The following is a 12278-nucleotide window of genomic DNA, read 5'->3' as shown; positions in this document are numbered from 1 at the left end:
GTACTTTACTATGAAAGTGTTATCCCAGATATAACATTTGTTACATTTGACCACTTACTAAATGGCATTGTGTATTCATTGACAAGTGCAAATAAAAAATATTCGTGCACGTGCAAGGATATTACCTCAAGATAGTCCTTGGAAATCAAGTCAGGTGCCACATGTCACAAGCCTTGACACCCATGTTCAAGCCTTGGACACCTAAAAATTACTACTGAGCAGTGTTAGAAATTATTCTAATTTTCTAAAATTCTGGTCCACAAGAATAATCCACAAGCTAATGTCACTGAAGTTTAAAACAGAGCCAGGTGCTTTTGAATTCTTAACATTTCTAAATTTTGTTACAGGGATAGCATCTAGTTTGGACTCCTATTACCATTTATGACCAGATAGTGTGATAACAGGTTTTAACTTGCGATTTGTTGATATGGTATGTCTGGTGTTACATGCTCACAGTAATGTCACAGACACACGTACTCAGACACAGACCGACAACCGACCCCCACCGACAACCGACCCCCCCCACACCTCCACACCCCCACTTTCCTTGGACACTCCAGAAACCTATGATTATGGGATCGAATCCCCGTTCCACTAATTATGTTTCTAGGTTTGTTGTTGTAGGAAGGTTTCACCAAAGTGGTAAACATCTGAGACCTGCATCACTTTGGGCTTTCCTCCCACATTAAGCTGACACGCTGTGATATAACTGGAATACTGTTAAAAGCGGCGTTAAACCCACCTCACTCACTAACAGCATTAAAGAGCATGAAGGGTTGTCTGTACTTTCCTCTCACCCAAGACCACCTCCGTGGTCTTGTGGTAAAACGTCCGCCAGGGGTTTGCTATATGTTATCATTATAAGGACTAGTGGACAAATACTGTTAGTTTCTAACACACACACACACACACACACACACACACACACACACACACCACACACCACACACACACACACACACACACACACACACACACACACACACACACACACACACCTCATCTCAGCCAAGGCTCTATGCCACACAAAGTTGTGGTATGCTTTAACAGTAAATTACCTTCATAATAGAAACAGTCATGGGTGGCTTCATGAGATGCCTCCACCATTTATGAACACAGGAATACTCTTTGTAGTTCAAGTTAACACTTAAGAAGGTATTCAGTCACTCTCCCATCCACACAGTGTGACATTCATTACCCTTTTCACACCACCCACTCCTGCTTGAAAGACAAACGTTTAGATGGACATTACCAGGTCGTCATAATTTTATGTCTGCAAAACTGCCGATGTCAGCCAATCAGTGTCATCAGTGGATTAGAAAGTCAGTCTCAAGAAATACTTTGTAAAATTATACAATAGTCCTTGTCATTATTTTTCCATTATTTCTCCATTATTTCTCAGAAGTTATAATGGGAAGATTTTTACCTGTCATTTCTCTCAAATAAAGTTTATGTGCATGCATCAGTGGTGTTGGCCCATTTTACCCAAAACTGAACAGGACAAAAACATGAGGTTGAGGTGGGGTTTTAGAGACGTGGGGGCGGGGGTGACTAATGGGGATTTATGCTGGCCCACATAGAACAGTTTGACACGACATTTATAGGACCTTTTAGCTCACCTGACTGAGAGTCAAATGGGCCTATGTCGTGGCTTGAACTGTCTGTCACCAGTCATCAATTATATGTTTCACAAACCTCTGTACCAAACTTGACATGCAAGTTTCAACCCATTATGAAACCCTTTGTTAGAGAATTTTAAATCTGATTTTCAATATTGCTGCTGCCTATTTAAGGACATTAATAAGTTATTATCCCCCGCGTCCGTCCATCCGTCACGTTTCGTTTCCGGAGCAGAACTCAGAAACCATTCAATATTTTTTCATGAAACTTTGCAGGTCTGTCAAGTACATGCTGAACTGGTGCCTTTTGCTATTTAGAAATTTTTATTTTTGACGTTTCCATTGCAACAAGATGGACTTAGGTTCTGTGAGGATAGGGTTCGTTTCCGGAGAATAACTCATAAACCATTCAATATTTTTTCATCAAACTTTGCAGGTTTGTCAGGTACATGCTGAACTGGTACCTTTTGCTATTTAGAAATTTAAGAAAAACTTTTTTTAATGTTTCTATGGCAACAAGATGGACTTAAGTTCCAAACTCTTCTTTTTTTTACAATTTCCATGACAAGTTCCACCTCGGTTAAAAAAGGTTAGTGTTTGTTTAGATTTAATTATGTCATAAATTCTGCAACAGGGGTGGGGGATATAGCCACGTTAGTGGCAAACTCTTGTTTCTGTACTAATGTAATGTGATTTGGTACATGTGTTTCAAATTTTACTTCTAATTACTATGAGACCTGTGAAGATCCGGGGTAGAATAGGACTTCAGCAACCTATGCTTGTCATAACATGCGACTATGCTTGTCGTAAGAGGCGACTAATGGGATCGGATGTTCATGATGTCAATCACTGGATTGTGTGGTCCAGACTCAATTATTTACAGACCGCCGTCATATAGCTGGAATATTGCTGAGTGTGGCAAACATGCGAACAAAACTCGACCTTTAACACTTGAGCCATAATCTTAAATTCTCTTGGGTATTCTTGGTTAGAACAGGGACCTGTTTGTCATGCAAGATTGGGGGCGGTCGGGTAGCCTAGTGCTTAAAGCGTTCGCTCGTCATGCCGAAGACCTGGGTTCGATTCCCGACATGGGTACAATGTGTGAAGCGCATTTCTGGTGTCCCCCGCCGTGATATTGCTGGAATATTGCTAAAAGCGGCGTAAAACCGTACTCACTCACTCATGCAAGATTGTTGTAAGCCTGTGTTAAAGTATGGCAGTTACAATCACCTTATCGCTAAGATAACTTTGAGGAATCGGGCCCTGGTTCAGAGAAGCCTATGATGATCTTAAGAGGTGACCAAATGGATCGGGTTAAGATTTGTGTCATCATATCTCGATGGTGTGGATTGTTGCACATGATATCAATCACTGGATTGTCTGGTCCAGACTCCATTATTTCCAGACCGCCGTCATACAGCTGGAATATTGCTGAGTGTGGTATTAAACAACAAACTTTGTGGCATTCATCACACAGGTTCAGGTGTTTGCAGTATTTTATACATCTTCCCGAGGCAAGAGAGTTAACTGACTTTAAAAGTCCAGTTTCCACCCTTGCAGAACTTGGCTGGAATACCTGGGCTCGATCGTAGCGCCACCAGTGGTTATTACAAGTTATGTCCCTTCTAAGCCACTCTTATGGACCAATCAGATTCCATCACTTGCATTCGTTTCAAACAAGACAGTGTTGTCAAGTCAAGATGATCTGATCTCATATTACATATTCGACTCGACCCGTGAAGATTACGGGGTAGAATAGGTCTTCAGCAACCCATGCTTGCCGTAAAAGGTGACAATGCTTGTCGTAAAAGGCGACTAACGGGATCGATGCTCATGATATGAATCACTGGATTGTGTGGTCCAGACTCGATTATTTACAGACCGCCTTCATATAGCTGGAATATTGCTGGAGTGCGGCGTTAAACAACAAACCAACCAACCAACATATTCGACTCTGTAAACTTGGCAGACTGAAAGTCTTGAACTTCAGCATGTATGCTCCTTCTTATGATAACATCATGTTTTGTTCAAATTATTAGAGTTTAGTTTGTAGTCCAATGCAAAAAATACTTGAATATCAATGCTGGAACTTTTTGTCAAGTGTTGGTCTTTGTTCACATATAAAACTGTTGACATATATTCAGGTGAGCTACAGTGTCACTGTACAACTACTTCTATATGACTGACATGAATACTGTTTTGTAGATTTGCGAACCGCATCTTCAGCCCCATCTGGAACCGGGACAGTATTGCCAGCGTTGTCATCAGTTTCAAGGAGCCATTTGGCACTCAGGGAAGAGGCGGATATTTTGACCAGTTCGGCATCATCAGGTATGATTGATACCATATATTTCACCCGTGAAGATCTGGGTTAGAATAGATCTTCAGCAACCCATGCTGGCCTTTTAGAGGCGACTATATGCTTGTCGTATGAGACGACTAATGGAATCGGGAATCGACTTGGTTGATGTATCTCATCGTATCCCATGATCATCGTATCGTGATGTCAATCACTGGATTGTCTGGCCCAAACAGGCAGATATGGTAATGGAAAACATTGCTGAGTGCGGCATTAAACAACAAAACACACAAACACTCATGCACACATACGCACGCACGTGTACGCACACAATGTCCAGTTACTCATGTCAGACTTGTGGTTTATTTAACATAACATTTTTATGGAAAAAGACTGGTAATTCAAGATTTTCACAAGTTGTGGACATGCTGACCATTGGCCATATCAAACCCTGTGATATACAAACTTTCAGAAATATTGTTTCTATAGTATTTTGTGTACATTTTGTGTGATTTGGTTTTTTACTACCCTTGACAGAGATGTGATGCAGAACCACTTGCTCCAGATCCTGACACTGGTTGCCATGGAGAAGCCACCTTCAACAGGAGCTGAAGACATCCGAAATGAGAAGGTAGGTGTTAGCAATGATGTGTGATGTGTTGAGGTATGCTGGTATATTAAGTGCACAGTCAAGACTTAAATGGGTAGTAGATTGAATGAATTATAGGTATTACATACAGGGGGCGTTCAATAAGTTTTGCAACTTGGGCATTTGTGTTTACACAAACAATGTCAGCTTGTGGCAGATGTGACACTAGTCATAACATCAGGTTGACACATGTCATAACAAGTTCCAGACACAACAATAAGTTAGATGTGGTTGCTTCATTCACCTAGGTGTGGTCACAATCATGGATTCTCTCAAACATGAACAACACGCTGTAATAAAGTTTGGGTTCACAAGTCGAGGATTGCACAGGCCGCCATATGTGAATGTGGATTCGAACAGTTAAAGACTTAGGCCCTAGGGACTATTTCCTGTTCTGGCAAATGAAATCTGCCCTACATGGAAGACGCTTCCAGGATGAAGAGGAAATAAAGGCTGCCACAGAGGCGTGGTTAGAGGGCCAATCTGAGGATTTCTATAAAAATGGTCTTAAAAGCTTGAAGGACAAATGGAATAAATGTATTGAGGTGAATGGAGATTATATTGAAAAATAAAAGTGCAAAAGATATTCTGCGACTTGGTCTTATATTGAAGTTGCAAAACTTATTGAACGCCTCTCGTACCTTCAGAATTAGGATGAAATAAATGTGAAGTGACTTAAAGTGAACTCCCCCTGTGAAGATCCAGATTAGAATAGGTCTTCAGCAACCTATGCTTGTTCTGAGGGGTTACTAATGGGATCAGGTCATCAGGCTCACTGACTTGATTGAAGCATGTCATTGTATCCCAATTGTGTAGTTTGATGTCCATGATGTCCAGACCGCTGTCATATAGCTGCAATATTGCTGAGTGCTGGTTAAACAACAATCAAGTATGAGTCAAGCTATCTGTAGTTTGATAGTGTTGCACCAATGTTACACATGAATACATGACACTTTTTTTATGGATAGCAACTTCTTTATTGTTTATAAGACGTTTCAGAGCTACTTCTTGCTCCTTCATCACCCGATAGAAGTAGCTCTGTAACGTCGTGTAAAGAATAAAAGAAGTTACTATCCATAAAAAAAGTGTCATGTATTCATTTTCTCCCTATTTCTAAATGCTTATCAAAGACTTCGGGGCGGTCGGGTAGCCTAGTGGTTAAAGCGTTCGCTTGTCACGCCTAAGACCCGGGTTCGATTCCCGACATGGGTTCAACATGTGAAGCCCATTTCTGGTGTCCCCCCGCCGTGATATTGCTGGAATATTGCTAAAAGCGGCGTAAAACCATATTCACTCACTCACTCACTATCAAAGACTTCAATGTTACAGAATAGATGAGGATTCAGCCAATGGGTTTAATTTCGTCATCCTAAATTATATATCAGTGGGGTCAACAAGGTATCACTGTGTGTTAAAGGTTGAGCTCCTTAAGAATCAAATGTGAAAATGTTTCAATGTTTCTTCACAAAGCTTTGCATCCAGCAGGGATAATGTTCCATCTTCTGATAACTTTTTTATGTGAGTGCTTATTTTTGAATTTTCAGAATTTGTCAACACATTAGTTTCTTTGAAATATGTAATATATCGTTGATGTTGCCCCTTTATTGTATAGGTCAAGGTGTTACGAAGCATCCAGCCGGTGAAGATGGATGAGGTGGTGCTCGGCCAGTATGTGGGCAAGACGGATGGCAAGGGAGATGAGAAGGATGGATACCTAGATGATCCCACCGTCCCCAAGGGTAGGTACATTCCAGTCAGTGTGCAGCAGGACAGATTAGCTGCTCAGGCTTAAAGTTCATGCGTAGTGTTAATGGTTTGAGACAGAATAGAATAGAACTGACAGGATACATCCAGACAAGGATCCCTTGCTGCTTTCCCCCCATCAGATGTGAGTGCTGAAGATAATAGACATATTCAATGCTAGTCTGGAAGCATAAGGTTGGTGAGTGAGTGAGTATTTTTTTACGCCGCTTTGAGCAATATTCCAGCAATATCACGGCGGGGGACACCAGAAATGGGCTTCACACATTGTACCCATGTCGGGAATCGAACCAGAGTCTTCAGCGTGATGAGCGAACGCTTAAACCACTAGGCTACCCCACTGCCCCTTAAAGTAATAAGTAATTATTGCTAAAAGCAGCATCAGCAACTTTGTTAAAAGGAATTACACAGTTATATTTATTAGTTTTTGTGCATGACGAGCAAACGCTTTAACCACTAGGCTACTCGACCGCCCCCCTAAGGTTGGTGAAGAGGGATGTAGATGCTGACATTCAGTGTTAGAGATGGTCATGTGTCTGTCATGGGACAAGAATGTCTGAGCCTTCTGTGTCAAGTATTCGATGAAGATGTTCGTGACCACTAATACAGATGTACAGGGTGTGACTTACATGGTACATGCTTATGTCTGAAACTACACTGGATAGATGTGCTTTGACAGGAATACCTGTAACCATTATTTGAAGCCAATTTTTATGATACAGGATCAGAATTAGATATTTTGCAAATAACTGCAGAACACTATGATTTACCAGTGTATTTGAATATCATTGATATGGCATCTGTAGCATAGTATAGTGAGTATAATAGTGTAAAATCAGTACTCTTATGAGTTTAATATACTCCAGAATCAGATGCTACAAGTGTATACCTCAATTATAACATGGGCACTAGCTATCAATACTTCATATTGAGGTGAGGTGAAATTGGGTTTAACGTCACGTCCAAGATTATTGCACTTATATAGCGACGTGTGTGTGTGTGTGTGTGTGTGGCTGCTTGTACTAGTCCGGACTGATGCCGATTTATAGTGCTAGCTCACTGAGATACCATGCCGCAGTTTAACATGAATACCCCACTCAGACACAGTATACTGACTCCGAGCCGACCAGTCCTTGTTTAAGCCCCTTAATGCCGAGCGCCAGACAGGGTAACAACAAGTACCATCTTTTAACGTCTTTTGGTATGATGCGGTTGGGGATCGAACCCCGGACCTTCCACTCTCCGGGCGGACGCTCTACCACTAGACCACGGATACTTCATATTGACAGGGGACTCGGAGTCAATGACCCTGAACTAAAATCAATTGCCCTTTTGGCATTTGTCCACAGAAAGCCTACATCGTTTCCGAAAGTAATGAATTTCCAACCCTCTTCTTGTGAACAAATAAGAAGCTGTGATCTATGGTGTGTTGACCATGAAGTATATGTCCAGTGATGCGACCATTTTATGGCTTCAGGTTCAGTGACCCCCACATTTGCCACTGCTGTGATGTTTGTGAGGAATGAAAGGTGGGACGGTGTGCCATTCATACTCCGCTGTGGCAAAGGTAAGCAATTCAAAACTAAATCAATAAATGTGTACATTGTTGCATGCCATCATTTACCCATTAACATGTCAATTGGACTATTTTATTTTCCACCATACAGTTCATTAGTAAAATTGGTTGGGAAAGTGAAAGTGATCGCTGGAGCTACTTTGATTTATTGCCTGAAAGGAGCTGAGGGCCATTTAAGGGTATAAACGCGTCATAGTACCAGTAGAGTAGTCCTACAAGGTGGACAAGTGAATTCCTCACAGGCACAGGGGGGGCACGGGTGGCCCAGTCGTCTAAGGCGCCGCGATTTGCTGTGCAGAGTTGCGTCCCTTGGGAATGCCAGAAACCTATGATTGTGGGTTCAGGGTGGTCAGGCTCGCTGAGTTGGTTGATGCATGTCACCAATCCCAATTGCGTGGATCGATGCTCATGATGTCAATCACTGGATTGTCTGGTCAGACTCGATTATTTACAGACCTCCGTCATGTAGCTGGAATATTGCTGAGTGCAGCATTAAACAACAAACAAACAGGCACAGAACCGGTTCTCCTGGTCTGCCATAGAAAAGAGGAAAACAATTCAGATCGTCCATTTTGACATACTTATAATAATGTAAACAACTGCGTACATTTAATATGACAAAGGCTAGAAAAATGGCTGCATCAGTCCTATTGTTTATTGGACATCAAAGGAATCTTCAGTTTTGGAAAGTGGATTTTAGTATTCAGCAACTGATAGCTCAATGTACATATGTAACCTCTTCTTTAAATTGCTGACAACTCTAGCTTGTTTATATTTCTTACACTTGCAAGTTTTGTACTTGATCAAGTAAACAAAAATGGCTAATATGAGTATAAAAGGCTGATTTTTTCCAATTCCAAAGAAAACCTATCTTTAAGCAAGCCTGATACCAAAAATATTTTTTTACCATATATTAGTTTGTGTATTTACAAAAAATCAGCTTGTTCAAACGCTTGTTAAAGTTAAAATTTTACAAAAGTTTCTTGAAAACCTTTATAACCAACCTTTAAGTACATTATAGCCATATGCGTTATACATGTTAGAAGGAACAAAGTCTAGTTTCCACCTTTATAAGTATCAGAGAGCTTTCATAACCATTTCTATAAGTTATGCCCAATTGTTAAATGATGGAGTCCTTGCTGGCCCAAAAGGGTCTTTATCATGCCTAGTCTACCTTAGGGACCAACACTAGTCCATCAACACATCAGTTTAGTATAATCATGATAATACGCATCATAACAGTTGCCTAGCTGCGAATATCTGGAGTGAGTGAGTGAGTTGGGTTTAACGCCGCTTTTAACAGTATTCCAGTTATATCACGGCGTGTCAGCTTAATGTGGGAGGAAAGCCTCAAGTGATGCAGGTCTCAGACGTTTACCACTTCGGTGAAACCCACGAGCACGGGTATGGTGCTGACAAACCTAGAAACATAATCGGGGCGAACCAGGACTCGAACCCACAATCATAGGTTTCTGGCGTGCCCAAGCGTCGCAAATCTGCACAGCGAATAACGGCGAATCACAACTGGGCCACCTGGTCCCCCGGAATAGCTGGAATATTGCTGAAGCCTCTTAAAGCAACAATTACTCACTCACTCACAACAGTTGCAAGTAAGATGTTCTGGTATCTGACAACCTGTTTCTAATGCAGCCCTAAATGAACGGAAGGCCGAGGTGCGTGTACAGTTCCGTGATGTGGCTGGTGATATCTTCCCTTCTGGTGAGGTGAAGCGCAATGAGCTGGTGATCCGCGTCCAGCCCAATGAGGCGGTGTACTTGAAGATGATGACCAAAACTCCTGGTATGGCTATTGAGTGTGAAGAATCGGAACTGGACCTGTCCTATGGAAGCCGCTACAAGGTGAGTTTGAAACTTCTTTAGTTAATCCCATGTGACTTGCATGTACTTCCATGTTGTATTGCTATGACTGAGAACATTCAGAACATGTTTTAGTTCATTTGTAGGTACCGTATTTGCCTTATCAATTGCCCTGTTGCCTTAAGCTCCCCCTGACCAACTTGGAGATCAATCTGTAAATAATCTTTGTCAGCGTCCAATACTTAGCCTGTACATTTATATGACAGTTTTTATTTTCTGTCGTGTCTATTACAGATTTTTTTTTTTTTAAACAGCAGTGTAGAAGGTGATGATTGCCTTGTAAATATTGTCTAAAATGTTTTTGTTTTGTTTCATCAACATTTGAACAATGTTCTGATTTTCTCAATTTCTGACAACTTTAACTGGTTTGAGTAAGTTTTGTCTTTTTCACTTTTCGTTTCTTTTTTTCACCCAGGGTACTTATTATGGCAAATATGGTAACCACATATATTTATCTGTATTGACTAGTATCCTATTCATCCTTCCATGTAGGATTTCAGAAATGGCATCACTAAATGGGGTTAAATTTGATTTTCAACATGGATACCACAGCAGCCATATTGAAAATATCATGCATGTGTAAATTAGTCTTAGATATTCTTGATGTTTATTTCATGAGAAACCTTTGGACAATCAAGGTAAAAGCAGGTTGTATCTGTTTTTGCATCTGTTGCAAACACTTTCCTATTTCAAGACCTCACAGGGATTCTGGAGAGAAGTGGGTCTCCAGTATTCTATGCAGGGATTTGTCTGGACCTGTTCAGAGGCCGATATTCCTGCCCAAGGATAAAGAGAATGTCATTATGAAATATCCACTCACTGTCTGCTTCATGTAGATTTGTCCTTGTTTCTGCAGAAATCCTGCAGAAATCCTGCAGATCATCTAAAATCTATAAGGCCAAAATAAATTATTTGCTAAATACTCATCTGCTTTTATTTTCGAAAGTGGGGAGGGAGGCTTTTTATTTTTTCTATTTTATTTTCTATTTTCTATTTTCTATTAAAGTCATAAGTTTGAAGACTGGACACCTTGGTAGGAACAATAGATAACTGAAATGACAAAGATAATAAATAAACATTGATTTCAACAGTAGCAGACGGATGTATCTGTGTCAAACCTATTTTCGTTGAAGATTTCCATGAGTCATAGACTCTGGCAAAGGACAGGCGTACCTCTCTTTAATGGTTTGCACACCCTCTCGTATTTTCAAAATAGCGAGCACCATCTTGACAGCTGAATGCAAGCAGACGATAGAGTCAGTTGTAGACTAGTTTACGGCATGTCGTAAATATGAAATAGCTGTTTGACAGCTGATGTCTTTACACTGCTCTAAACATTTCAATCAGCAAATAAAATTATTTTGCCAAGGGGGGTTTAATTGTGGGTCGGACGGTGATGATAATCTATTATTGCCTAATATATCTTTCTTTGAAAAGAACTTTAGAAGATTGTAAGTAAATAAGTAAAACATACAAATTTATTGGAAAACAACTTTATTATGGTTTATTATACCCCCAACCTTAAAGGGCAGGGGTATATAGTTTTTTCCAAGGAATTCCGTCTGACAATCCGTCCTTCCGATGACATTTTTGTGTGCGCCCTATGACTTGAAAACTACTTGATATGTTCCTTTCAAACTTGGTGTACACTTTCTATGCCAATAGGAGAGGTGCAGAGGGAAGTTTGATTTCAACATTTGGATTTTCTGAAAAAATACAGTTTTCTTTTCTTTTTTTAAAAAGAAGTTAATTTTTTTTATTGTTTAAACCTTTGTGCGACCAATAACTTGAAAACTACTGGTTGGATTCTTTTCAAATTTGGGGAATGGTGTCCATGCTAATAGAAGATGTGCAGTGCTTAGTTATATTTTAATATGTGTATTTTCTGAAAACATTTTCTCATAAGGAAGCGAATTTATGGATGTCAACTTCTTTATTATGAGGAACACAATGCTTACTCCTTCATCAGGTGAATGATTGCTTAGTTTCATTTAGCAACGTTTTGATTCCTATTCCCTTAGCTGGGTAGTTTATTGGGTAGACTACTGTAGACGTACAGGTTACAGTCACCCTCACCCCTCCCTTCCTCTTGTGATACCGGCCACGCAAACTTGTCTTTTACCCCGATAGTATACAGCATAGAAAAACAGAATGAAACAAATATCCAGTATGAATTGAATTTGTGGTCTTTTGTGGACTGTTCCTCCAAGTAATCTATAATTGCACTTGCATTTTCAGGACGTAAAGCTCCCTGATGCCTACGAGCGTCTAATCCTGGATGTCTTCATGGGGTCTCAGATCCACTTTGTCCGATCTGACGAGCTGTTGGAGGCGTGGAGGATCTTCACACCGCTACTGCACCAGGTGGACAAGGAAAAACCAAAACCAATTCCCTACGTCTATGGCAGGTCAGTGTTACCCTGGTTGATACAACACAGAAATAAACTCCACGTACATACACGTCTTGTAGCAGCATCTGAAACAATGTGGATCC

General features: G+C 40.6%; 1 protein-coding gene across 2 annotated transcripts in view; it reads left to right on the top strand.

Annotated features, from left to right (window-relative positions):
* The window catches only part of LOC124133836 (glucose-6-phosphate 1-dehydrogenase-like), a 59849-nt gene that overhangs the window by 18098 nt on the left and 29473 nt on the right, over positions 1 to 12278 (top strand). For both annotated transcript variants that reach the window (XM_046498400.2, XM_046498401.2), the window contains exons 6-11: positions 3828 to 3953; positions 4459 to 4552; positions 6183 to 6309; positions 7809 to 7898; positions 9558 to 9766; positions 12023 to 12192. In XM_046498400.2, the coding sequence (XP_046354356.1) occupies positions 3828 to 3953; positions 4459 to 4552; positions 6183 to 6309; positions 7809 to 7898; positions 9558 to 9766; positions 12023 to 12192 (816 nt within the window). The remainder of the gene's footprint in view (positions 1 to 3827; positions 3954 to 4458; positions 4553 to 6182; positions 6310 to 7808; positions 7899 to 9557; positions 9767 to 12022; positions 12193 to 12278) is intronic.

This window comes from Haliotis rufescens, unplaced genomic scaffold (assembly GCF_023055435.1).
Source record: "Haliotis rufescens isolate VD_foot unplaced genomic scaffold, xgHalRufe1.0.p SCAF_16, whole genome shotgun sequence".
Lineage (NCBI taxonomy): Eukaryota > Metazoa > Mollusca > Gastropoda > Lepetellida > Haliotidae > Haliotis > Haliotis rufescens.
The sequence above is the reverse complement of the archived record's forward strand: the minus strand, read 5'-3'. Positions and strand labels throughout refer to the sequence as shown.